The 27,709-nt window shown below is 39.3% G+C and overlaps 1 protein-coding gene across 11 annotated transcripts in view; it reads left to right on the top strand.

The window, feature by feature from the left end:
• The window catches only part of GRIP1 (glutamate receptor interacting protein 1), a 713,425-nt gene that overhangs the window by 577,215 nt on the left and 108,501 nt on the right, over nt 1–27,709 (top strand). For 5 of the 11 annotated variants that reach the window (XM_039472175.2, XM_039472176.2, XM_074402859.1 and 2 more), the window contains 4 exons: nt 14,229–14,376; nt 16,916–17,085; nt 23,961–24,116; nt 24,756–24,911. In XM_039472175.2, the coding sequence (XP_039328109.2) occupies nt 14,229–14,376; nt 16,916–17,085; nt 23,961–24,116; nt 24,756–24,911 (630 nt within the window). The remainder of the gene's footprint in view (nt 1–14,228; nt 14,377–16,915; nt 17,086–23,960; nt 24,117–24,755; nt 24,912–27,709) is intronic. The other 6 variants (XM_074402865.1, XM_074402863.1, XM_074402861.1 and 3 more) reach the window with 2 other exon arrangements.

Below are 27,709 nucleotides of genomic sequence, written 5' to 3'. Positions count from 1 at the left end.
GAGAGGTCAGGTTATTCCAAAGTTAATACAATTACATATCCGGGTGAGCCTGATGCAGAGAGTCGGAGTCAATCATCAGTCATACTTTATGCAAACTCAAATTAGCATGGGACGAGTTACTGAGTTTCACTTGCTTTGTACTCTTCTTGCAGTACAGTAAATAATCATGTTGTGTCTCCTTTAACTCCCTAGGGAAAAGTTAGGATTTAAGATCAAGTTTATTTGAGTATTGGAAGGTGCACTTTTATGTGAGTCTTTCCCGAACACTCTATTTCAATAGAAAAACTTAAATTAGCAATTTAAAAAATACTTTAAGGAATGTATTTGGGTTTAGTTTATCTGAAAAAAGATTGAAATTATTAGTAGTATTATATAAATAGGATATCATTAATAAAAATACTGTTAAATAATGAGTAAGTTGAAAGGCCCCCAAAACGTACTTTTTTCTCTGAAGGAATGTAAGGCAGGCAAAGCTGATATTACCACGCACGGCCTTCTGACTTCCCCTGGGAGGTTCTAATCAAGCCTTGCACTTTGATTGAAATGCAAGACTTAGAAGTGGGAAAACTGATTAACAAAATAAAAATTCAGAGTGTTTCCCATGCAAACAGTCATCAGCATATCTTCTGTAATTATGTAGCCCATAAATCAACACAGCACGCATGGGCTACAGTCATGGTGTAAATATCTTAATGACTGAGATGTCTTTAACCATGAATAATTTATACCTATATCATCCAGTTTTCTCGACCATGCTTCATTTCAGCAGGATAAACTAATCTTCTGTCTAGGGATGGGCTCTTGATTATTTCTTCATGATTTTTCCTCTGTTTATTTTTTTCTCATTTTGACGCACTCCAATTTTTCTCTTGCATTTTCTTAAAAAAGGGTGCCTCATTCATCCAGCCTGTCTGCCTGCTTTTACTTTTCCTATGCATCTTGTTAGACATCTTGGAATAAAGCCAGGGCTTTTGGAATCCTGCTTTTTATATATCCCTCTATGAATGGAACTGGGTGGCAGCTAGGGAAACAGGCTTTATACCACAAGGCAGTATGAGCTGCTTGATGTTGTTGTGAGGAAACATATATTATGAAAAGCAATTGCCAGAAAAGGCTAATGATCAATTAAACGTTAACATTTGTAGATCCCCTTCTGTGATGCAGAAAGTAACTGCCACATGGGTAATGCTGTAAAGCAGTACTTGCTAAAATAATTTTGTTGTTCTCCTAGAGCCTATTAAAATAGTCAGATGAGAAGGATTCTGATCAAATTTCTATCTAATAAGGTCATCCCAGCCATGCCAGCTCATCAGGCTCGGCTTCATCTGATATCCAGAAGTTTCACTGTAACTGCCATTCCCTTGACACTTATCACTGTGGTTATTTGGTAATAATAATTGCTTTCTGTAACCCTTATGGACAGGGAGCATCAGTAACTTCTGTAGAATTTTTGACATGCTTGAGTAATTTTTCTAGAAACCTAGAAATTATATTAGATAGCTCAATTTTTTTATTATATTTTAATTTCTAGGATACATGTTTAGAACATGCAGGTTTATTACATAGGTATACAAATGTCATGGTGGTTTGCTGCACTCATCAACCTGTCATCTGCATTAGGTATTTCTCCTAATGTTATCCCCGCCCTAGCCCCCAACCCCCCAACAGGCCCCGGTATGTGATGTTCCTTCCCTGTGTCCATGTATTATCATTGTTCAGCTCCCACTTATGAATGAGAACATGTGGTGTTTGGTTTTCTGTTCCTGTGTTAGTTTGCTGAGAATGAAGGTTTCCAGCTTCATCCATGTTCCTGCAAAGGACATGAGCTCATTCTTTTTATGGCTACATAGTATTCCACGATGTAAATGCCACATTTTCTTTATCCAGTCTATCACTGATGAGCATTTGGGTTGGTTCCAAGTCTTTGCTATTATGAGCAGTGCTGCAATAAATGTAAGTGTGCATGTGTCTTTATAGTATAATGATTTATATTTCTTTGGGTAAATACCCAGTAATGGGATTGCTGAGTCAAATGGCATCTCTGGTTCTAGATCCTTGAGGAATTGCAACGTTGTCTTCCACAATGTTTGAACTAATTTACACTCCCACCAACAGTGTGAGGTGTTCCTGTTTCTCAACATCTTCTCCAGCATCTGTTGTCTCCTGACTTTTTAATGATCACCATTCTAACTGGCATGAGATAGTATCTCAATGTGGTTTTGATTTACATACTCTAATGACCAGTGATGATGAGCTTTTTTTTCAAATGTTTTTTGACTGCACAAATGCTTCTTTTGGGAAGTATCTGTTCTTCACCTACTTTTTGATGGGGCTATTTGTTTGTTTGTTTTCTTGTAAATTTAAGTTCTTTACAGATTCTGGATATTAGCCCTTTGTCAGATGGATAGATTGCAAAAATTTTCTGCCATTCTGTAGGCTGCCAGTTCACTCTGATGATAGTTTCTTTTGCTATGCAGAAGTTCTTTAGCTCAATTAGATCCAATTTGTCAATTTTGGCTTTTGTTATTGCTTTTTGGTGTTTTACTCATGAAGTCTTTTCCCATGCCTGTGTCCTGAATGGTATTGCCTAGGTTTTCTTCTAGGGTTTTTATGGTTTTAGATCTTAGGTTTAAGTCTTTAATCCATCTTGGGTTAATTTTTGTATAAGGTGTAAGGAAGGGGTCCAGTTTCAGTTTTCTGCGTATCGCTAGCTGGTTATTCCAACATCATTTATTAAACAGAGAATCCTTTCCCCATTGGTTGTTTTTGTCAGGTTTGTCAAATATCAGATGGTTGTAGATGTGTGGCATTATTTCTGAGGCCTCTGTTCTGTTCCATTGGTCTATATATCTGTTTTGGACCAGTACCATGCTGTTTTGGTTACTTTAGCCTTGTAATATAGTTTGAAGTGAAGTAGCATGATGCCTATAGCTTGTTTGTTTGTTCATTTGTTTATAATTGTCCTGGCTATGTGGGCTCTTTTTTGGTTCCATATAAAATTTAAAGTAGGTTTTTCTAATTCTGTGAAGAAAGTTATAGATTGATGGGGATAGCACTGAATCTATAAATTACTTTGAGCAGTATGGCCATTTTCACAATATTGATTCTTCCTATTCATTAGCATGGCATGTCTTTCCATTTGTTTGTGTCCTCTTTTATTTCCTTGAGCAGTGGTTGGTAGTTCTCCTTGAAGAGGTCTTTGTATTCCTAGGTAATTTGTTCTCTTTGTAGCAATTATGAATGGGAGTTCACTCATGATTTGGCTCTGTTTGTCTATGATTGGTGTATGGGAATGCTTATAATTTTTGCACATTGATTTTGTATCCTGAGACTTTGCTGAAGTTGCTTATCAGCTTAACAAGATTTTGCGCTAAGACAATAGGGTTTTCTAAATATATAATCATGTTATCTGCAAACAGAGACAATTTGGCTTCCTCTCTTCCTGTTGAAATACCCTATATTTCTTTCTCTTGGCTGATTGCCCTGGCCAGAAATTCCAATACTGTATTGAATAGCAGTGGTGAGAGAGGGCATCATTGTCTTGTGCCGGTTTTCAAGGGGAATGTTTCTAGCTTTTGCCCATTCAGTATGATATTGGCTGTGGGTTTGTCATAAATAGCTCTTATTAGTTTGAAATACATTCCATCAATACCTAGTTTATTGAGAGTGTTTAGCACAAAGGGGTGTTGAATTTTATTGAAAGCCTTTTCTACATCTGTTGAGCTAATTATGTGGTTTTGGCCATTGGTTCTGTTTATGTGATTGCTTATGTTTATTGATTTACATATATTGAACCAGCCTTGCATCCCAGAGATGAAGCCAACTTGATCGTGGTGGATAAGCTTTTTGATGTGCTGCTCGGTTCGGTTTGCCAGTATTTTATCAAGGATTTTTACATTGATGTTCATCAGGGACATTGGCCTGAAATTTTCTTTTTTTGTTTTGTCTCTGCCAGGTTTTAGTATCAGGTTAATGGCTGTCCTCATAAAATGCGTTAGGGAGGAGTCCCTGTCTTTCTGTTGTTTGAAATAGTTTCAGAAAGAGTCATACCAGCTGTTCTTTGTACCTCTGATAGAATTCGGCGGTGAGTTCATCTGGTTCTGAGTTTTTTTGGTTGATAGGCTATTAATTACTACCTCAAATTCAGAATTTGTTATTGGTCTCTTCAGGGATTCAGCTTCCTGGTTTAGTTTTGGGAAGACATATGTGTCCAGGAATTCATCCATTTCTTCTAGATTTTCTAAGTTTTTGCATAGAGGTATTTGTAGTATTCTCTGATGGTAGTTTGTATTTCTGAGAGATCAGTGGTGATATCTTCTATATCATTTTTTATTGTATCTGTTTGATTCTTTTCTCTTTTCTTCTTTATTAGTCTGGCTAGTGGTCCATCTATTTTGTTAATCCTTTCAAAAAACCAGCTTCTGGATTCATTGATTTTTGGTAAGGTTTTTCATGTCTCTATCTTCTTAAGTTCTGTTCTGATCTTATTTATTTCTTGTCTTCTGCTAGCTTTTGAATTTGTTTGTTCTTGCTTTTCTAATTTTTTAAATTGTGATGTTAGGGTGTCGATTTTAGATCTCTCCTGTCTTCGCTTCTGGGCATTTGGTGCTGTAAATTTCCCTCTAAACACTGCTTTAGCTGTGTCCCAGAGATTCTGGTTCATTATGTCTTTGTTCTCATTGGTATCAATGAACTTATTTATTTCTGCCTTAATTTCATTATTTACCCAGTAGTCATTCAGAACCAGATTGTTCAGTGTCCATGTAGTTGTGTGGTTTCAGTGAGTTTCTTAATCCTGAGTTTTAATTTGATTGCTCCGTAATCTGAGAGACTGTTTGATATGATTTCCATTAATTTTTATTTGCTAACTTACTTCCGGTTATGTGGTCAATTTCAGAACAGATGTGATGTGGTGCTAAGAAGAATGTATATTCTGTTGATTTGCTGTGTAGAGTTCTGTAGATGTTTATTAGGTCCATTTGGTCCAGGGCTGAACCTTTTTTCAAGGTTCTTAGTTTCCTTGCATTGGGTTAAAATATGTTCCTTTAGCTTGGAGGAGTTTGTTATTACCCACCTTCTGAACCCTACTTCTGTGAATTCATCAAACTCATTCTCTGTCCAGTTTTATTCCCTTGCTGGCAAAGAGTTGTGATCCTTTGGAGGAGAAGAGGCATTCTGTTTTTTGGAATTTTTAGCCTTTTTGCACTGGATTTTTCTCATCTTTGTGGGGTAATCTACCTTTGGTCTTTGATGTTGGTGACTTTTGGGTGAGGTTTCCGTGTGGACGTTCTTTTTGTCGATGTTGATGCTATTCCTTTCTGTTTGTTAGTTTCCCTTCTAACAGGCCTTTCTGCTGCAAGTCTGCTGTAGTTTGCTGGAGGTCCACTCCAGACCCTGTTTGTCTGGATATCACCAGTGGAGGCTGCAGAACAACAAAGATTGCTGCCTGTTCTTTCCTCTGGAAGCTTTGTCCCAGAGGGGTACCTGCCAAATGCCAGCTGGAGCTCTCCTGTATTAGGTGTCTGTTGACCTCTGCTGGGAGGTATTTCCCAGTCAGGAGGCATGGGGGTCAGGGACCCATTTGAGGAGGCAGTCTGTCCTTTAGCAGAGCTCAAGTGCCGTACTAGGAGATTTGCATCTTACTTCTGAGCGAGCAGGCAGAAACATTAAAGTGTGCTGAAGCTTCGCCCACAGCCACCCCTTCCCCGGGGTGCTCTGTCCCAGAGAGATGGGAGTTTGATCTATAAGCCCCTGACTGGCGCTGCTGCCTTTCTTTCAGAGATGCCCTGCCCAGACAGGAGGAATCTAGAGAGGCAGTATGGCTGCAGTGGCCTTGCTGAGCTGGAGTGGGCTCCACCCAGTCCAAACTTTGTTTACACCATGAGGGGAAAACCACCTAGTCAAGCCTCAGTAATTGTGGATGCCCCTCCTCCCACCAAGATCCAGCATCCCAGGTTGACTTCAGACTGCTGTGCTGGCAGTAAGAACTTTAAGCCAGTGGATCTTAGCTTGCTAGGCTCCATGGCAGTGGGATCCACTGAGCTAGACCACTTGGCTCCCTGGCTTCAGCCCCTCTTCCAGGGGAGTGAACTGCTTTGTCTCACTAACATTCCAGGTGCCACTGGGGTGTGAAAAAACACTCCTGCAGCTAGCTCAGTGTCTGCTCAAACAGCTGCCCAGTTTTGTGCTTGAAATCCAGGGCCCTAGTGGTGTAGGCACCAGAGGGAATCTCCTGGTCTGTGGGTTGCAAAGACCATGGAAAAAGTGTAGTATCTGGGGCCAGAGTGCATTGTTCCTCAAGGCACAGCCCCTCACAGCTTCCTTTGGCTAGAGTAGGGAGCTCCCCAACCCCTTGCACTTCCCAGGTGAGGTGATGCCCCATTCTGCTTTGGTTTGCCCTCTTTAGGCTGCACCTACTATCTAACCAGTTGCAACGAGATGGATATCTCAGTTGGAAATGCAGAAATCACTCATCTTCCATGTTGATCTTGCTGGGAGCTGCAGATTGGAGCTGTTCCTTTTTGGCCATCTTGCCAGCCACCAGATAATTCAATATTTTAATAAGCATTTTGACCATACTATATTAAAGATTTCATTGGGTAGTGGCAGAAGAGTTACAAACAGTATGTTAAGAAGAAAAAGGTAACTAGAAACTTCATCAGATTCAACAGAATATATTTCTCTAGTGGAATCCAGGAGTTCAACACCACCCTCTACCTTCTTGGCACAGGATTCCCAGGGGTCACAAGAAGAAAAGAAGGAGTAATAAATATTCATCTTTGGATGCCAAGTACCTTTCAATGTGCATGGCATATAGTTGGCAGTTAGTAAATATATTTTTTAAATTCATGTTGTTGCATGAGTGATGACTTAGCCTGAAGTTATAGAAAGTCCCCTTCTGTGGGACTATGAGGTGGACTGCCTTCTATCCTAGCAAGAATATGATTAGGCTTCCCCAACCTCCTGATAGTGCATTAATGCTGCTCCTGATTCATCTGATGCCCAAAGCATATGGATCTGGTCCTCGTCATCTATGTAAATGCCAGCATACCAGTGCCTCATCACAGAGGACTTCCTTGAATTGTCTAATATCCAGCTTCTGTTCAAAATCTGAGAGAGAAAAGATTGACATCTAGGAAAGATCCCAAGAGACATTCAGTCTGTTTACCCTGTGATCAGCCTTTAGATCAAGTTGACCAATATATTATCTCATCCCATTCTAGAGATACTATCATTGATTTTCTTTTTAATCTTATGCCTCAACCTTGATCAAGGAACAGCTGTTGGAAACTACCTCTGCATCCTATCATAGCATGTGTTGAGGGCATTATCCATTATATCATTTACCACTATCTATATATAAAAGCCCATTGGAGAGATACCTTTTAGAGCTCCCTGCTAGAATCATCTTTATTTCTACCATAGGGACTAGTAGACTTCCTCCTTTCCAATAGTGAGAGCTGCATAATTGATTATGTTTCCTTTATTGCTCCGGTTGCTGGGAAATTGAGTCTTTTTTTTATTGGAGCAAAATTCACATAACATACAATTAACCATTTTAAAGATACAATTCAGTGGCACTTAGTACATTCACAGAGTTGTGCAAATATCCCCTCTGTCTAACTCCAGCACATTTTTATCATCCTAAAAGGAAACCTTATATCCATTAAGCATTCATTTTCACCTCCCCGCAACCCTGGCAACTACTAATTGTACTTTCACTTTCTGAACCTATGGATTTCCTTATAGTTGAGTGTCATGCTGGCAGTGCAGTCAAACTGCACCTCTGTGACCCCTTGTGGTACAGCATTTGTTCACCTTTCCTTCCTGGTTGTTTCCTTACATTATTTATTTTGTTTCAAGCAAACAGCCTCACAAGTTTTGTGTAAAGATGAGTAGAGATATTTACACAAATAAGGATATACTCCTTTTCACCTCCAGAGCCACTCGCCACCCTTCTTGCTGCTCTGCCATGACCTCTATGGCTGATGCCATGGGCTCTCACACCCTCTGGCTTCCAGTTGAGTTTGGCTAATAGGGAATCGTGGCAGTGGATCAGAGGGAGGAAGGACAATGATGAAGAGTATTACTCCCCTGGCTTCTTCCTTGTGGGTTCACTGAAATTGGTCCCTTGACCTAAGGTCCCAGCTCATGTCGTGCTCAGCACATAGGCCTTTCTGAATTCTGGTTCTACTCACAGTTCTATTCTTCACCTCTTCAGACTTAGTAGTGTATGGTCCCTATTATTTCTGTCCCCATAGTGCTTTATCATCCCCTGTAGTTTCCCTCTTCTCATACCTTTCTAAATTGTTCCTTTATTAAACTCCTCTCAAGTTATCCTAAATCGAGTGTATCATGTGTTTCTTGCTGGGACCCTGACTTAAACAGCATACTTTATCTTGTGGTTCTGTCTAGCTGTCAGTCAATGTAATTTGCTCAGAGTCCTCTGCAGATGAGCAAGTCTGATAGATTCTCCTAGAGCCAGACAATGTCCTCTTCCTGGTGTCCACTGTATTCACATAGGGCTCTATTTAAGGGTATAACAGGCAGGTTGACATGGTTTGCAGGTCAGGGCAGTAATCCTGAGGATGTGACATTTGAGCAGAACAGTTGTTAAAAAAAAAAAAAAAGTAGGTGAAGGAAAGGACAGGAAGAAGTGGAGCATTCTGGGTAGAGAAAACAACATAAAGGAAGGAACCGTAGCAGGGACTGACAGCATTTCGAATAACTAAAATAGGAGCTCAGGACTGGAGCAGAGAGAAGCAGGGCAGAATGGTGGAAGATAAAACTGGTGAGAGAAGCAGAAGCCAGATCATGCACGTCCTTGTAGACCGTGTTAAGAATCTGTGCTTTGTTACAAGAACAGCCGTGGAAAGGTTTTAAGTGTGGAATTAACGTAATGGGATATTTACTTTCAAAGGATCACTCTGGATTGGGGAAGGTGAAGGGCATGAAAGTATGTGGGGAAATCAGATGATGGTAACTTGGACTAAAATGGTAATCGTGGAAATGGAAAGAAAGGATGAAATTGAGAGCTACTTTGGGGTAAACTCAAGAGGAATTTGTAAGGGTGTGGGAGAAGATGGAGCCAGAGATGGCTCCTGGGTTTCTGGTTTGTGTGATGGAGTACAGCATGAACCCATCACTGGTAAGAGAAACCTGCAGTGAAGTAGGGTGGTCTCACTCTTCAGTCTAGGACATGTGTCAGTGTGCCTAGGAGACATCCAAAGTTGTTCTAAGTGACAGTAGGAGCTTGGGGGAATGATGTGAGCTGGATTCAAGAGTGACCAATGTAAGTGAAACTGTGGGCTACTGAGGTGAAAGAATACAAGACCGAACTCATGTTCTGTAAACTGTTGTCAGTAAGTCCTGATTGTCTTTCATGAGATAAGAACACTATTTTCTTCATCATTTTTTTTCTGGTTAGTTAGATTAGGACCTTATTAAGATGTCATCTTGCTGGAAAGTTGTAGTTGTGCCCTGGAAACTTCTTAATGTGAAAGCTTCGTATTGTGTGATGTCTTTTTGAAGCTGGAAGCCATCCCTCCAAACTCAGTCTTTAAAGCATGTTATTATTGTCATCCAACTATGTAAAGGTCTGAGGATTTTCATCCCACCTTCATAAACATCAGTTATCTAAAATCACTTTTCTATCTAGAAGCTCATCTCTTCTATTGATTTGTAGGATACTGGGATTTAGATTCCAGCTACTGTATATTTTTATAAAGTTGGTTAACCTTCCTTAACTTTCTCTGGCTAGCTACTTAACTGGCATCATTATTTCTCTGTAGATTCATAGATTGTCATGACTAGGGAACTTTTGTTGAAATCTCTTCATTTTACAAGCAGGGAGATGATGCCTCTGGCGACATGCTGAGTTGATGATGTAGCAAGAACCACCCTCTAGCTGGTCCTCGGCTCCAGCCTTGAGCCCTTGTGTGGCACCACACTGCCTTTTCCCTTAACCATGACTTTAAATTAATCTTGCCTCAGAACTGTGAAGCTTTCCACTTTAAGTTTTAAAAGAGATTCATTAATTGCATATTTGCATCCCCCAAATGGAAATACTGCACTTGTTGTTTTTTTAAACCTTGACAAGACATGTTGTACTTGAGGAGAGACTTATTCTAGTTTCCAGTCACAGAAGTGTACTAGAGGAGCTGTGGATGCTCTCTCTTGCCTTCTAAATTCATAATGGCAGAGGATCTGGCATCCTTTTCCTAAACTTCTACTCCTACTCTTATCATTGCTTTCTACCAGAACAGTTTCATGTTAATTCTTTATGATCACTGGATCACTAAAACCACACAAGAACATAGGTTTTAATTCCTTGACAAATGTACAGGCCAGCAAAAAAAAAAGAAAAAAAAAAAGAAAAGAAAAAGAAAGAAAGAAACGACATAGCTTAAGGGTTTATATTTACATACCGTTTGAATATCCCAATGACTTCTTTAAACACTCTCATGTTTAATCATGATTTAATACTTTTTTAAAAAGTGAATACTTCGGGTATTTGGTAACGATTCTTCCTAGTTTTATAACATTTACATCTTCAAATGCCTACTTATAAATAGCCACTTCTTATAACAGTTCAAGACAGATACATTGGAGCAATCCTCTCAAATGAAAAGATGTATTGGAATACCATTTCAGTCATTGTATCAAAGACCCAAACTGACAATGCTTGCATAAATATGATGGAAGTTTCTTTCTCAAGAGATTACAAAATCCCTGAAGATTTTAGGAACCTAGGCTCCATCTGTCTCATAGCTTGATGCCCTACTCTGCATGGTTGAAGATGGCTTACCAGTTCTGAATCCACATTTCACCAGCAAGGGGGAAATGAAGGAAAGGAGGGCACAGCCATTCCTTTTAAGAGCACATCCATAAAGAAAATGTGGCACATATATCCCATGGAATATTATGCAGCCATAAAAAAGAATGACTTCATGTCCTTTGCAGGGACATAGATAAAGCTGGAAACCATCATTCTCAGCTAACTGACACAAGAACAGAAAACCAAACACCACATGTTCCCACTCATAAGTGAGTGTTGAACAGTGAGAACACATGGACACAGGGAGGGGAACTTCACACACCAGGGCCTGTTAAGAGGTGGGGGACTAGGGGAGGGATAGTAGAGGGTGAGGGGATGGGGGAGGATAGCTTTAGGAGAATTACCTAATGTAGATGACAGGGCGATAGATACAGCAAACCACCATGGTACATGCATACTTATGTAACAAACCTGCACGTTCTGCACATGTACGCCAGAACTTGAAGTATAATAATAATAATAAAATAAAGAGCACATCTTGGAACATGCCACATCTCACTTCCCATTGGCTGAAACCTGGTCCTATGGCTTCACCTTGCTGCAAGAGAGGCTGGGAAATGTAGTTCTTAACTCGGCAGCCATTTGCTCAGCTAAAACTTAGAAACCCTGTTACTGACAAAAGAAGGAAAGATGAGATACCAGGGAACACCTAGCAGTTTCTGTCATTTCTAAAAGAGTTTAAGTAATAAGTAACCTAGAAACTTTATCACTTTCACCTGTTAAACAAAATAAATTTATCTTTAGATATGACAAAACCATGAGGAGAAAAACCTAAGTGATTATCACCCCACAAACATACCTATTAAAATTTAACAAGACTATGGAAAGTGGGTTTGAGAAATCAAAATTAGTCATTTTAAGCTTCTAGAAAGGTAATGCGAGAAAAGGCTTTGCTAGGCCAAAGCTCATGTGGGGGGTTTGGCCTGAGCAGAAAAAGGTTGCTATGGAGCATGCTTAAGGAACAGAAGGATGATGGCTGGCTGCTGGGGCTGGAGCCAGAGGCATCACTTGTGTGCACTGGGCTCAGCCGTGGATCTTCGTTGCAGTTGAGAGGTAGGCAAAATTAACCACCTTAGTGATAGAAGGACAACTGAAACAGAGGCTACAGGGACTGACGAGGATTCTTTACTAGGGTTTCTTTTACTGAAGCACATGAGGTGCTAACTACCATTGCACATAGCCATGGGGCCGACTCACTGAAAACACCAAGATAAGAGTAAGGTAAAATGCATAATGACCAGGTGAGACTCTGGAGAAAACAAAGCAGCAAATGAGGGAGAAGGAGAGAGAGAAGCCAGGACATTGTCACTGGCCCTAGTCTAATGTCAGGAGATGAGGGGAATTAATACAGCAAGTTGAGCAAGACCAGAGAGTAGGTAGCATCCACCATAGTTAAGCTCATTGGCAAGTCAACCATAGGCTCTGGGGTAGTTATAACACCCCAGAGCCCAAAACTGGGATATTATAACTACCCTAGAGCCAAAAACTCCTCTTAGTAGATTGTAAGACCTTTGGCTTCTTGCAGATATTATTAATGAAACTGCTCTGAAATTGACAAGGAGAGATATAGACCCTAGTGGTCTCTTAACCTTTTTAAGGACTAACTTTCAATCTTACCAGTCAGTTAGGAAATATAGTGTTAATAATATATACAAGAATCCTTAACACCAGATAATGTATGTTGTTGGCCTGGATGTTGTCATCTTTATTTAAGAAATACTTTATCTGAAACTGAAGATGGCTCTCTCTCATGGACCTTTCAGCTTCATGAGTCAGTGCATATTGCCTGAGCTTTAGCAATGGGAATACAGATTTCCTAGTTCACTATATCTGAGTGAGGCCTTCATGATAAAGATGTTCTTGCAGAAAGGCAAAATTGTGTTAATGCAGTGTCAAACATCAGCAGAAAATTAGAAAAAGATTACAGACCAATATGCAGTCTTGAAAAATGAGATGACTCAAAGGCTTGAGGTCATAATATATCAATAATGAAAATATCCTATATGTGCAACAAAGTGCTTTATTCATTGATTTGGTTTTAATAAACACTGTGGAAGATGGTTCATTTTATATGTTACAAGCAAGCAGGTTTAGAACATTTTAGTATTGTTATTGTCAACTTTATCAAAATCCAAAAAAAAAAAAAGAGAAAATTTTAGTAACTAGTCTTGTCTTAGATACCATGACACAAATATTGTGAAAATGAGAATTGAATGCAGATGTTTTAATTCCATGTCCCAGATGCTTTTCCTTGTGTTATTTGGCTCTTCTGAGCTGTAAGCAACATCATGAGCTTTCTCATTTGTTCATGCATTCATTCATCAACTATTAGTGACATTATCTCCGACATGCTAATCATTATACTAGGCACTGAAAATGCTGTGATTGACAAGACATAGTTTCTGCCTATGCTGTGATTGACAAGACATAGTTTCCGCCTTCAGGGATGCTTACAGTCTGGTAAAGAACACAGGCATGTCTTCCATACTGGTCACCATGAACCAGTGAAATGTATGCTACAACAGCAGGAATAGAGCAGGCTATAGAAGCACATGTAAGAGGCATCTTACCAAATTATGACTTAGGCTTTCCAAGGAATTGCTATTTGCATTGAGTCCACAAATGTTAGCAGGAGTTAAAGGAACAGTGTTCCAAGCAAAAGTAAAGTTATGCTTGAGAAGAAGTTATATAAAGTTATGCTTGAGAGGAAGGTCATTCAGGTCCAGAGGAGGGAGAGACCCAAAATCTTTACAAGTTCAACTTACTGTACCATTCCTACTATTTGGCTAATTAGAGACATCATCCATCTATACATTCTTCTATTCGTCTACCTACCTATCCATTCATCCTTCCGTCCATCTTGTCATTCTTTTATTCATCCACCCTCCCATCTTTCTGTCCTTTCTCCCTCCCTCCTTCCTTCCCTTTCTTTATTTCCTTCTTTTCTTCTGTATATCCATCCTTTCATCCATTCATTCATCCATCCATCCATCTATTTAGTCATGGTAGGTGCTAAGATATTTATTGAATTAAGTAATCAATTTAGAAAACCTTTACTGAGAGACCTAGTACATGCCAGGCATTGTGCCAAGCACTGTGGAGGCTCTAAAGATACATGAGATGTTATCCCAAGTGATATGAAGCTTAAAATCTCACTGAAGAGATAACTTTACACATACATTAATATAATACAAGCTGGATGGAACAGGTGTGTTAAGAGGTGGCCTAAGAATTTATCATTGGCTGTGGGGATATTATATGGAGGGAAACCTAAGTTTCAGTGTTAAAATTAACAGACTAACACCAAACTGAATATTCTTCATCTTTTCCTTTTGTCTGTTTGCTTATTTGTTTTATTTTGTTTTGTTTTCTGAAATTTGTTCTTTGACAGATTCTGTGGCAACAGCATCTGGGCCACTACTAGTCGAAGTTGCCAAAACTCCTGGTGCCAGCCTTGGGGTTGCCCTAACTACCTCGATGTGCTGTAACAAACAAGTCATTGTCATAGACAAAATCAAATCTGCAAGTATTGCAGACAGGTAAGTATTGTAGAAAGTGCCTACTTTTCAGCCAGGCACAATGACTCAACGCCTCTAACCCCAACATTTTGGGAGGCCAAGGTGGGTGGATCACCTGAGGTCAGGAGTTCGAGACCAGCTTGGCCAACATGGTGAAACCCCATCTCTACTAAAAATACGAAAAATTAGCTGGGCATGGTAGCAAGTGCCTGTAATCCCAGCTACTTGGGAGACTAAGGCACGAGAATCACTTAAACTTGGGAGGCAGAGGTTGCAGTGAGCCAAACCGTTGCACTCTAGCCTGGGCAACAAGAGCAAAACTCTATCTCAAAGAAAGAAAGTATCTACTTTTCAAAATGGCATGTGTGCAATTTTATATATGTGTGTGTGTGTGTGTGTGTGTGTGTGTATACACACACATATACACATATATGTACACACAGTTGTATACATATACACATGCATAGACACATACATACACACATAGCTTTCTTGCCAGTTTATACAAATTTCACACAAAGAAGGAAGTTACTGTTGTAGGGCTTAAAAATTCGCCTATGTATCAGCTACCTGTGATGTCACATCACCTCATCCAGATGTTTGGTGTGACCCTTAGCAGTAGAAAGAAAAAATAATAATAAGCAACTAAGCAAGTTTTCTTACTGTGTCCTAGGGCACTAGCCTGTTCTTGATGTAGGGTAACTGAGTAGATCTTTATTAAACCCCATGCAGAGCAGTCATGCATTTTCCTGAATTGTTGACAAGTAAATCCTGCTACCATAAAATCTGATTTGTTTCTTAAATAAATAAAACAGTACTTTAAAAAATATTTTTTACAATACTTTTAGAAAGTCCTGTACTCTCATAGCATGTTAATCTTAGGATTTTACAACCTTCATGGGTCTCTTAACACATCATTCACTTCAATGCCACAATAAAAATGAAATTTCTTTTTTCTAATTAATATTTTATACTCATAATGTAAAAGGGGAAATAAAAAAAGACTGTCTTTTCATCTAATAAATTATTTTACAGCTTCTGGTAAGGAAAACCTTGTTTTCCATAGCTGAAGCACTCCAAGTACAAAAAAATGTGGAATTACATTTTAGTTGGAAGGGATGCCTTGAAATGCTTTTGTCTTGGGAAACAGACTATTCACAGTGGGCATTTTTCGATATACTGCACCTGAATGACCAGTCTCCCCTGTATGTTTCCAGTCCTTTTCTCCATGTACCCCTCAGCCTGCCTGGGAAACCTCCAGCCATGGTGCAGTGAACTGCAGCAACCCCTAATAATGCTGAGTCCACAGCTCCACTGTGGTCTTACCGACATTCAGTCCTGATCAGTGACAGCTATTGATCCAAGGCTGTTCTCCAGTTCAGCGGCACAGGATGCTTTCATTTTCTTCCTCTGCTTTTTCCCATTCCACAGAGGGTAACCAGTTTAAGGAGCTGTTCACTTGACTGGTATGTGGGGATGCTGACAGCTGTGCTGGGGTTTCTCAACTCATCCAGTAGCCAGCTCTTGAGTTCAGCAAGGTGTAGCAGCTAGCCCCTTCCCTGCCCCCATCTTTCCCTTTGACTTACCATGCAGGCCTGGTTTTATTATTCACTTGACTCCTGCATAATTTCCACCTTTATCAAGAGCTTTTATACTAATACATGTTCAATCCAGAATAACATACTAATAAAGAACTGGTGATCTTAGAACTTGTGTGAAGATTTCAAGGAAGTATTAGTGAAATCTCCCTAAGTTATGCTTCATACGTAAAATAGACCCTATTCCAATTCTGAGAGTCATGTTTGATATTTTGAAGATTTACCAACTCATATTTATAGATAGAAAAGCCTAGAACAAAAAAAAACACAGACAGAAGTCCAGGGGAAACATTTTCCTCTTCTTCTCTTTCCTCTTGCTCGCTTAACCTCAACTTTCCACACAAGCACTCCAACATAGGATTTTTTTTTTTTTAAAGAAGAGCAAGAGAAAACATTTCCTTGAATTTTTCTGTATTTTCCACAAGGTTTTACTTCCTCATTCATATTCAAGGTACTTAAAATTTCATAGATGCTATTTCCTATAACACTCACTTTTCTTTTCTTTTTTTTTTTTTGAGGTGGAGTCTCGCTTTTTCAGGCTGGAGTGCAATGGCATGATCTCAGCTCACTGCAGCCTCCACCTCCTGGGTTCATGTGATTCTCCTGCCTCAGCCTCCTGAATAGCTGGGATTACAGGTGCCTGTCACCACGCCTGGCTAATTTTTGTACTTTTAGTAGAGATGGGGTTTCACCATGCTGGCCAGGCTGGTCTCAAACTCCTGACCACAGGTGATCCACCTGCCTCCTGCCTTGGCCTTCTAAAGTACTGAAATTGCAGGCATGAGCCACCATGCCCAGTCTCTCTCTCTCTCTCTCTCTCTCTCTCTCTCTCCCTCCCTCCCTCCCTCCCTCCCTCTCTCAAGTAAATGAAAACTGTGTGAAGTTTTTACTCTAAAGGGCATGAAAGTCAGATTCCGAAGATGAAGGCACCACCTCTTACTAAGTATTTCTTCTTTCTGTAGGTGTGGTGCACTGCACGTGGGAGATCACATCCTCTCCATCGACGGAACCAGCATGGAGTACTGTACACTCGCAGAAGCAACCCAGTTCCTGGCCAACACCACTGAGCAGGTCAAGCTTGAGATCCTTCCCCATCATCAGACCCGGCTGGCCCTAAAGGGGCCCGACCATGGTAAGATGAGCCACCTGCATCAAGCTTTCTCTGGCCCTCACAGCGTTGCTCCCTCCAGCAGTTAGACAGCAGAAAGGCACTGAGTCTCATTCTGCCTAAATGATTTCTTTCCTTTTTTTAAACTGAGTTTCGCTCTGTCCCTTAGACTGGAGGGCAATGGCACGATCTCAGCTCCCTGCAACCTCTGCCTCCCAGGTTCAAACAACTCTCCCACCTTAGCCTCCCAAGTAGCTGGGATTCAGGCGTCCACCAGCATGCCCAGCTGATTTTTGTATTTTTAGTAGAGACAGGGTTTTACCATATTGGTCAGGCTTATTTCTTTTCAAATCAAGGTTATGTTTGTTTACTCTAATCCATTTTCCAAAGTCTTTTTTTTAAGCCACAAATAATTTACTTGAAACCCTGAAATGGAGGAAAGAATTTTCTGGACAGTGCTATTTGGTATTTTTTTCTTAGAAAAGTCTTCGGTGTAAATTGAATGTGCAGAGAAGGCAAATAATTTGACTTCCTGGTATTCGTTTTGAATTTCCAGTCTATATGAAGGCAAATAGTAAAACTCTCACTTAAAAAAAATAAATAAAGGGGATATTAATAGCAGAACCTTCCAATATTTAGCAGGGATCAGAGGGAACTAGTTAGGTGAAGGGTCGACTTTCTGTATATTTTATCTTTTGCCAGTGTAGTTTTTTTCTCAGGATAGAGAACAACCTGTCTGACCAAACATCTTGTCAGGGAGAATCAGAATATTTGACTCCATTTGTTCAATAAAAAATGTCACCCGAAGGTATCTGCATTTTCACTGCCTTGAAATTCACAGATACATTTGCCGGGTCTTTATATCATCTACCTAGGTATCTTTAGGCAAAACCTGGTACAAGAAAGGGTCTCTGAGCCCCAGATCAAATGAAGTCAAGTTCTACAGTGAGATCTCTGTTCCGACACCTTCTTCTGCCCTGTTCCTTAAAGCAAACACCTTTCCTTTGTACTCCTTGAAATTAGAGGCCTCACGGGTGTTGTCAGGGTGGCCTGAAGGAGGATACTGCGTTTCTGTATATTTAGACACAGTGCAGTTTTCCCTGGAGTTGAAATTTTGCTTTTGAGGGGGTCATTTGTATCGTGTTTCCCACCTTCTAAAAGTGCACTGCACTTCTCCATAGTCTGGGGAGCAGGGAAGAGGGATCAGATAATTTTCATACTAAATCAGTCAGCTGGATCCAAGCTTTTTAATTACATGGAGCTTAGACTGCCCCGAAGCTAATGAAAATCTCTAGTACAACATTACCCTTTTCAGATTTTAATTTTACACATTGCAGTAGAGAAATGATGCAGATAGGCAGTTTAGGAAAAGAAAATCAGGATCACTCTATTGGAATAGAAATGCAAAGCAGCTGCAGGAAGGTACCATTCACAAGGATGCGCACTGTTCCTATCAGGAGGCCCTGTGGCCCCTACCTGTCCACTGGCAGAGAGGAGAGTTTTCTGAAGCTGTTTTAAATTTATTTAAATTAATCGGCAGTCATATTGGATTTGGAGCACAGTAGGCATAAGAATGTACACTGTGTAGTGCTGTCTCAGCACAGGGATTTGCTTGCTAAGTTCTGTTCTCAGCAAATCAGAAATGCATACCAGACCCTTTAAAACTGTTAGCATCTTTAGCAACCTCTTTTATTTTTCTTTAATTGGCCCTGTATACAATTTGTAAATAATTCAAATGTTTCCAACTTACGGAATATTAAATCTTTTAACCTGCCAAGGCAATTTGATATTAATTTATATACTAAAATTTATAGACCAAGAATGAATTTTTTTGTCTTTACTGTGGAAAAGCTGATGTCATTTGTGTTGCAGAGATAGGAAGCTGATAGGGAGTTCAAGTAATTCTAGCTTCCACTTCTGACTTTATCCTGTATGTTTTCTGAAAGTTGATCACTGTCTTTTTTATCTAGCAAGTAGGCTTTTCCCCCACATTGCACATTAAATCAGACTTGCATTTCCAAGAGGGAATAAATTTTGGCTCCTAAACATAATTAAATTATAGTAAGGAATTTTTAAAAACACACAAGAAAAAGTTACTGTGTTTACAATTCTCGAACTTATATTTTTGACTAATGGAGTAGTTTAACAGTTTTACCCTTTCTGCACAAGAAAGTTCCAATTGTTTTTTCCAGATCTCTGATGCCTGAACAGTGCATCTCTCAATGCACTTTCCAACTGTCCAGATTTTGTTAGCAGCAAAGCATACACCATGGAGTTTTCAGGGGACTGCAGGAATGAATATCTTAACTTGGAATAAGAGATTAGCTATGCCTTTCACTGATAAACAGCAGCGTTAAAGAAGCTGAAAAAAATGAGTTTTTGATAAGGTTAGAAATTGTTCCCACTGAGGGTTTTCAGGAGACATGATTGTGATTGAAGGAAACTGACATTTTGGAAGGGAAAATGTGACCAAAGTCCCTAGGCTTGACACATTCAGTACCAGGAAGACCTTCCATTTGAGAGCTCCAGAACAATCACTGGGACAGCTGTGGTCTGTTCTTTCAAACATCCTGAGCAGAGCAAGAGGCTGCAATTAGAGAGAGAAGAAAGATAAGTAACTTCTATATATCTCTTGAGACTGCAATAGTGATATCACCATGGAATGATAAAAACATAATACTTTAAACTTATTGTTTTCTTATCTGTAACAAGGGACTTAGACACACCTATAGGAAGAAGTGGTATCATCTGGTGGCTGAAGCAGGGACTTTAGGATCACATGTCTAGGGCTTCAACTCTTGACTCCACCACTTGGGGACCTAAGCAAGTTACCTAACTTTTTTATACCTCAGTTTCTTCATCTGTAAAATGGGAGTCATAGTAATACCTGCCTCAAAAGAATATTGTAAACGTTATCTGAGCTAATCCATGAAAAAGCACCTAGCACAGTGCCTGTAAGAACTCAGCAAAAGTAGGCTGCCATTATTGGCACTATTAAATGAGAGAATGTCTATAAATGTGCTTTGCAAAATGATAGGACATGCCAAAAATGTAACATCTTTTTTTTTTTTTTTTTTTTTTTTTGAGATGGAGTTTCGCTCTTGTTACCCAGGCTGGAGTGCAATGGCACGATCTCCACTCACCGCAACCTCCGCCTCCTGGGCAATTCTCCTGCCTCAGCCTCCTGAGTAGCTGGGATTACAGGCACGCGCGCCACCACACCCAGCTAGTTTTTTGTATTTTTAGTAGAGACGGGGTTTCGCCATGTTGACCAGGATGGTCTCGATCTCTTGACCTCGTGATCCACCCGCCTCGGCATCCCAAAGTGCTGGGATTACAGGCTTGAGCCACAGTGCCCGGCCTAACATCTTATTATTAAACTCTGGAAATACTTGCCTAAGTGTCAAGTACGTCACTGTAAAACAATACATTTGGCATGTACATTCAAAATAGGCAGCAGCTCTCTTCTCTAGCCTGTATTATTTGTTCAACACCTTTTGCATTCGTCATCAATAGCATACAGTTTTGTGCATTATCTTATATCATTTTTGTGTCTTAATTATTTTATATGTATGAAGATTTAATCCCCAGTAACAATTCAAAATCAAGGTAAAGGGTTTGACCTTTAACCTGTCTGCAACAATTGGCACAGTCTGGGAAGGCAAAAGATGGTAAATAATATCTTTCTTATGGATTTAATAATTGTACTTGACAGTCCTGACAAAGGCCCAGTAATTTTCAAAGCACTCCATAAAGAAGTGGATCAAAAGGTGGCTGTAGAATTCCAAAGTCCATTCACCATACCCTGGCTTCATTTGAATTACAGATGATACTTTGTGAAAAGTATGCTTAAGTGTCTGTGGTTGTAAATTGGCTAGACCCAGTAATAACTGTGTCTTGCTAAAATGTATTCTTGTACACCCAAAGTAGAATGAGGATGATGAGAGATAATACATTAGGGACATCCTCTGTAATAAATACTCTTTTATCTGAAGGAAAATGCTGCTGCAGTATTCACATAGACACCCTGGCTAGTATTCCCATTCATTCCTATATTTGTTTATTCATTCATTTATTTATTAATCATTATATATTAGGCACAGTTCCAGTTGCTAGGATATATCTAGTGAGCAAGACAGGCAAAGTATATCCCTACACTTATAGAATTCACATTCTATATAGACAAATATTAAAAATAGATTAAATAAATAAAGCTGTTTAAGACAGCAATAAATGCCATGAAAAATATAAAATAGTAACAAGGTGACATGGGGAGGGCAGCTCCTTCAGCCAGGGAGATCAGCAACAACTTCTCTGAGGAGGTCACACCTCAGCCGAAACCTGAATGATGAGAAGGAGGCAGCCGTACAAGCAAATGGGGAAAGAATAGGAAGTGCAAAATCCTTGAGGCAGGAAGGAACCTGACCTGTTCTAAGAATAGACATAAGATCAGCATGGCTAAAATAGACAAATGATGGGGATAATGATACAGATGAAATTAGAGAGATAGGCAGGGGCTGCATTTGATTCTCTTTGTAATCCTTAGCTATACAGGCCGGGCACAGTGGCTCACACCTGTAGTCCCAGTACTTTGGGAGGCCAAGGTGGGCAAATCACCTGAGGTCAGGAGTTCGAGACCAGCCTGGCTAACATGACAAAACCCCATCTCTACTAAAACTATAAAAATTAGCTGGTTGTGGTGGCGTGCACCTATAATCCCAGCTACTGAGGAGGCTGAGGTGGGAAAACCGCTCGAACCCGGGAGGCAGAGGTTGCAGTGAGCCGAGATCACACCATTGCACTCCAGGCAACAAGAGTGAAACTCCGTCCCCCAACCCAAGAAAATAATCTGTTCAAACAGCAATGACATGATCTAACTTATGTATTTAGGAGACCACCCTAGCTGTGTTGTAGGTATGCAAGAGATGAATTGGAGAGCCACATCTGAAGGTGTTACAATGGTCTAGATGAAAGAGGTGACAGCTTGAACTAGGAGAGGGGAGGGGCGGGGGGAATCCAAACCACAAACAGAGCAGTTGAGTAGAAGGGGCAGGCCAGATAGTTTAGGGCAACACAATTATAGTGGCTATGAAAGTTTCTGCTGCAGAATTCTGAGAAATTCTCTAAAACTTAAGTGTCTAGTGAGTGAAATTTCTTGAGTAAAAGATACATTTATTTCCTTTAAAAGATACTTTATTTTTGGCACGTAGATCGAAAAGTAGACAAATCAGTATGATCACTCTGAACTCATTTGTTTTTATTCTGTGTACCAGCAGCATGCTAAGCACCGTATTTGCCTAATTCTCATAATATTCCTGTAAGGTAGATGATTTCATGATCTCCATTTGATGTATGAGGAAATTCAGGTTTAGAGTGGCTGAGTAGCTGGCCAAAGTTACATAGAGAGGAAGGGCTGGAGGCAGAGCCGAAACCCAGGTCTGCTTCACCCCACAGTGATCCATCCATGCTATTGCTTTTGTTTCATGTCCTGTTTCACTCTAGAAAGGATGCGAATTGACCACTTCAGCTGGTATCACAATTGATGTAACTTAGATTCTTGTCTAAATGACCCTCCTTTCAATGCATAGAGTATTTCACCTCTCTACAAGAATAATTACTGTCAAATAATTCACGTGTAAGACACCTAACACCAAAGTCATGAAAGTAGGAGATATAAATTCATATGTTAAGCCAGGTGTGGTGGTTCATGACTGTAATCCTAGCAACTCAGGGCTGAGGTGGGAGGATCACTTGAGACCAGCCTGGGTAACATAGGCAGACCCCCATCTCTATACAAATAAAATAATAAAAAATTAGCTGTGCGTGGTGGCATGGGCCTGTAGTTCCAGTTACTCAGGAGGCTGAGGTGGGAGGATTGCCTGAACCCAGGAGTTTAAGATTACAGTGAGCTATGATCACGCGACTGCACTCCAGCGTGGGTGACAGAGCAAGACCCCATCTCTAGAAAAATAAAATAAGTTCATATGTTGAGTTCTTTAAGATTATTAAATGAAAAACTTTGTATCAGACATAGTAACGAAGATATTGTTCGTATTTCAGAACACTGGGTGGAATATCAAATCTTAACATTGAAACTAGATTGGAAGGATGATAAAGATTTTTCTAACATATAAAAGGGATGCCAATTTGAAATTTTAATAAAGTTTGAAGTAAACTTTCTTAAAATTTTATGGTATCTCAATGAAATATAAGAACATGTGAAATAGTTTAAGAATTATTTCTAATATGACTTTTTCAAAAAAGTCATAAAATATAGAGACTTTTATCTTTTCCTTATTAGTTGGGATACAAATAAGATACTGATACTGATAGATGATTAGAGTGGTTTATTGTTGAGGAAAATCAAGTCCAAGTGATAGATCCTAGTGTAATTAAAATGTCAGAGCAGTAAATTCTGATGTGTGACTAGTAAACCACTTGAATCATGCACCAATGTGATTTATTGCTCCTTCTTTTCTTTTTCTCAAAACAAGTGCTACTAACTGGCCAAGATTTGCAAATCTTTAATTACTAATTGGGTGCCATAGATCTTTGTGGGGCTGGCATTTAAGTTAAAAAAATGTTTTTAATCTCTGCTGCAAAGCACTAGGGGAGATGAGAAATTGATTCAATAGTCATTTTAAAAGGAGAAAAAAATGAGCTGAGGAAAGACACGCGTTATTCTTGGGAAGATGAAAAGTTTCCATACTTGATGTTAATCATCTGTTTTGCTGACCACTGAGAAAAGGGCAAAGCCAAGTAGATTTGTTTTTTATTTGCAAACAGCTTTCTTTTTTGTTATACTTTTAATTTGGGCAATTCAGTTATTTTTCCTCTTTTTTGGTTCTGTGTTTGTTTGTTTGTTTTTCTTATTTCTCATCATCACTTCATATGGGCAGTGAAAATTCAGAGGAGCGACAGGCAACTTACCTGGGATTCGTGGGCCAGCAACCACAGCAGCCTTCACACCAACCATCACTATAACACGTACCACCCTGACCATTGCAGAGTACCAGCCCTGACATTCCCGAAAGCACCTCCTCCAAACAGCCCTCGTAATGTTCCACGCTTTCTCCTCCTGGTCTTTTATTTCAATTATATTTTTCTCATGCCTTCCTTTTCTCATCTTTGGCTTCATGGGTGTTGTGTTTTCTGTTTCTTATAGTGGTAATTTATCATTTCTGACATCTCCTGGGGCTTTTTCTTTTCCATCAGAAAGTATTTGCTGTTAGGAAAGGATGTAAATGTTCAGAATGGTTTATATGTGGCTCAGGAAGTAACAATTCAGAATATTATAGAGAGACAGTGTTCTCAGGTCTTCTTTGTGTATTTGGAATCACTTATGAAATTCATGTCAGAAAATATCTATGAAAATGAGATTATGTATCTTGATGCATTGAGTTGTTCATGGACAAAGTTGTTCTTTTGTTTGTTTTTGTTTGTTCAAAGCAATTCTGATAGAGTATCTTTGTGTTCCTATGCGCTTATAAAGATCCTGTTGCCCCCCTCAGCATTTGTAGGCTTTTGTAAAGCATTGTCTTATTCTTCTGAGGCCTGCCTTCTGTCTGACTGGGGTCCTTCCTAGCCATTGCTATGCATCCTGTGTATCTTTCTGGATCGTTACTGATTGGCAAGTGTGGCGGGCTCAGGCCCCACCTGAGAGTGCTCTGTGCAACGTCTTCACTCTCTTACAGCAGCTTTGGTGTCTTCATCCTTCTCTCCTACCTCCATGAGTGCATACAGCCTGAGTTCCCTGAATATGGGGACTCTACCTCGAAGCCTCTACTCCACCAGCCCACGTGGAACCATGATGAGGAGGAGACTGAAAAAGAAAGACTTCAAAAGCTCATGTAAGTGAAATGACAGCCAATGGCATTTGGCCTGGAAAAAAATCTGTGGGCATTGGAGTCTTGGAAATACTGAAATTGTGAGAGGAGTGTTTTACAGTTGCCTAACTGATCAGGTAGATGCTAAGCAGCTAACAGCTCTGTGCCAAAGACCATTGTCATCATGCCCAATATCTGTGTGACAATGACTGCACCCCAATATAACTTCAGACTGAATTCATTCATACTATCTTTGCCTACAGCTTTTTATTTGAGATTTGAGATTTTTCTTGCTCTTTTGATGTCATAATATACCCAAAGATATGATTTTTCCTTTAAGACTCCTTTTATTATATTCTGGGTTGCTTTGGACATGAAACTTTTGTTCTTAGTTTATTATTCATGCTAACGAAATTTTGTGAAAATGATGCTCCTCTTTTGATAAATATGAGATTCTCATTTATTCATTTAATGCTATTATAAATTTCATGCTAAATTATATTTTGTGACCCTCCCTCCAAAAAGCAATGAAAAATATGAACATTCCTTTTTAAACTACATCTCATTGCCCAACTCCAGTACCTTTTCCAGAAACCTATCCCACAGGTAATCACTGATATAACGTATATTTCTTATTGTCTTCTCTAGCCTGAGAAAGATTGTAAGGATGCTCAGCTTTACAACAAGCATCCTAAAGTCTAGTACTTTCAACCATGATTATTGTAAAAATGATCTGGACGGCCAAACACAATATAGACTAAGCAAGACTAGGAAGATGTAGTTGGCTACTTGTTTTGGGATAGATGGTTGTCTGAATAGAGAGGAAAAAGGGTGATTGAATGCCTTAAAAAGAAAGAAATACAAATCACTCCTACAATTATGTTTTGGGTTGGGGAAGATCATTCTCCCTCATCATAATCACATAACTATGGAAGAAGGAACATTGACCTTTCTAGCCAGACCTAATCATAGTCTAGAGAGTGTGTTTTTTGACCTGTATCCCTTTTGATGGCCATGATTATGATTCCTACAAAGAAATTTAAAGAAGATGGGATCTCTTCCCATGTTTACCATGGGAATAAAAATAAGGAACATCCTTAAGTTACCTAAATAAAACCAAAGCCAGATACTTCATGATGGGTATGGACTTATTGGCTTTTCAGCTTGTTTGCCAGAGATTCATCTCCCCAAGAGAATCTCTCTCCAGTCTCACCAGGGTCACCCTAAGTGCCCAAGACCAGACATCAGCCACACTGGGAACTAGTTTCTTCATAATACAGGAACCTGAAGGTTTCCTGACAGTGAGCTGCATTGCAAAAGACAGGGCCACCAGTGTGGTTTGTACATGATTTAGACTTGCATATAGTTTTAAATATAAGGAGATTAGTCATCTTTGTTATATGAAAATGATAGTAAATTTGAAATTAGGAAAATGGAAGATTGAGTTTAGTAAAAATGAGAACAGAGTGTTCCTAGAGTCCGTATATTTTTAGCTGACACTAAATTATTTAGTCTCAGAAGAAACTGATTGAAGGCAATATAATATAATGAACTCATTATGAGCCTAGACTCTGAAACCAGCCTGCCTGGGTTCTATCCTAGCATCATTACCTTCTACCCTGAGGAAATTCTGTAAACTCTAAAACTGAAAATAGGGAAAATTACTTCATTGGGTAATTGTGAAGATTGCATTAGGTATGCGTAGACTGAAAATAGGGAGAATTACTTCATTGGCTAATTGAAAAGATTACATGAGATTGCACGTGTATATGTGTTTTAGAACAATACAGGATAAACAGTAAGCACAATTTAATTGTTAGCTATTTTGAATAGTTCGTGTTAACTGTCATGTGCCTAAATCTGAATTGTCACATGAAAAAATCTCTTGACATTGTTCTCAAAGTTTGGCCTTTTTCACAAGGGGTACATTTTAGCATAGTAGGTAGGTCTTGAGTCTTCCATATAATGCCTTCAGGGTTTGTGGTGGGTATTTGTATATGAATTTTTTTTTAATAGATAATGGCTTTGTGTGTAGTACTCCCACAGAAACAGGCTAACAGCCCTCAGCAGGGAAGAGCAATTAAAATGAATTCATTAGTGTTCCTACTTCTGCTTCAAAGGCTAACATTTGTTTGTATTAGGTAAGACTTGCTATGTAGATTAGGGACATTAGTGAATACAAATGAATGATAATATGTATGACTATCTCAGGTTGATATTTACACATCTTAAATTTTGTAGTAGGAAAGGAAGCTGAGGCGACAGTCACTGATGTGCACAACCCACTCATAAATTCTCTCTTGAATCAGGACATTATTCTACAACACGGTAGAAATATAAACAGAAACCTGGTTCAATTCATTTCTAGTTGTTTGTGTTTGCTGTAGACATTAGCCACTAGAGCACCACTCACAATATACATATCAGAATGTTTATAAATGTGTCTCAGGAGATCATACATTTTGTATTTTATTCAAACAATAAATTCCAAAATGATACGAACTTTTATTTCCACTTCAAAAAGACCTGAAAAAAAAAAAAGCATTGCAAAGGGTTTTTTTGTTTTTTTTTTTAATGAGGATTTATTTATTTTATTTTATTTCATTGCACTGGTTTGGTATGGTCACATTAAATGTAAAGGTCTTCCCAAATAATTGATAATAAAAGTATTATTGCCGCTCTTGCTATACCATTGGTTTATTTCCACCACTTTATTTATGTCTTTATTCTGTGCCACCATTTGTTGCCCGCTTTGTACTACTTACGTTTCTATAGCAACCAGGCCATTTGTATAGATGGCAAATCATGGCGAAAATCAGAAA

The sequence above is a fragment of the Saimiri boliviensis genome, chromosome 7 (genome assembly GCF_048565385.1).
Source record: "Saimiri boliviensis isolate mSaiBol1 chromosome 7, mSaiBol1.pri, whole genome shotgun sequence".
Lineage (NCBI taxonomy): Eukaryota > Metazoa > Chordata > Mammalia > Primates > Cebidae > Saimiri > Saimiri boliviensis.
Note: the sequence above shows the minus strand (reverse complement) of the source record. Positions and strands in the feature narration are given on the sequence as shown.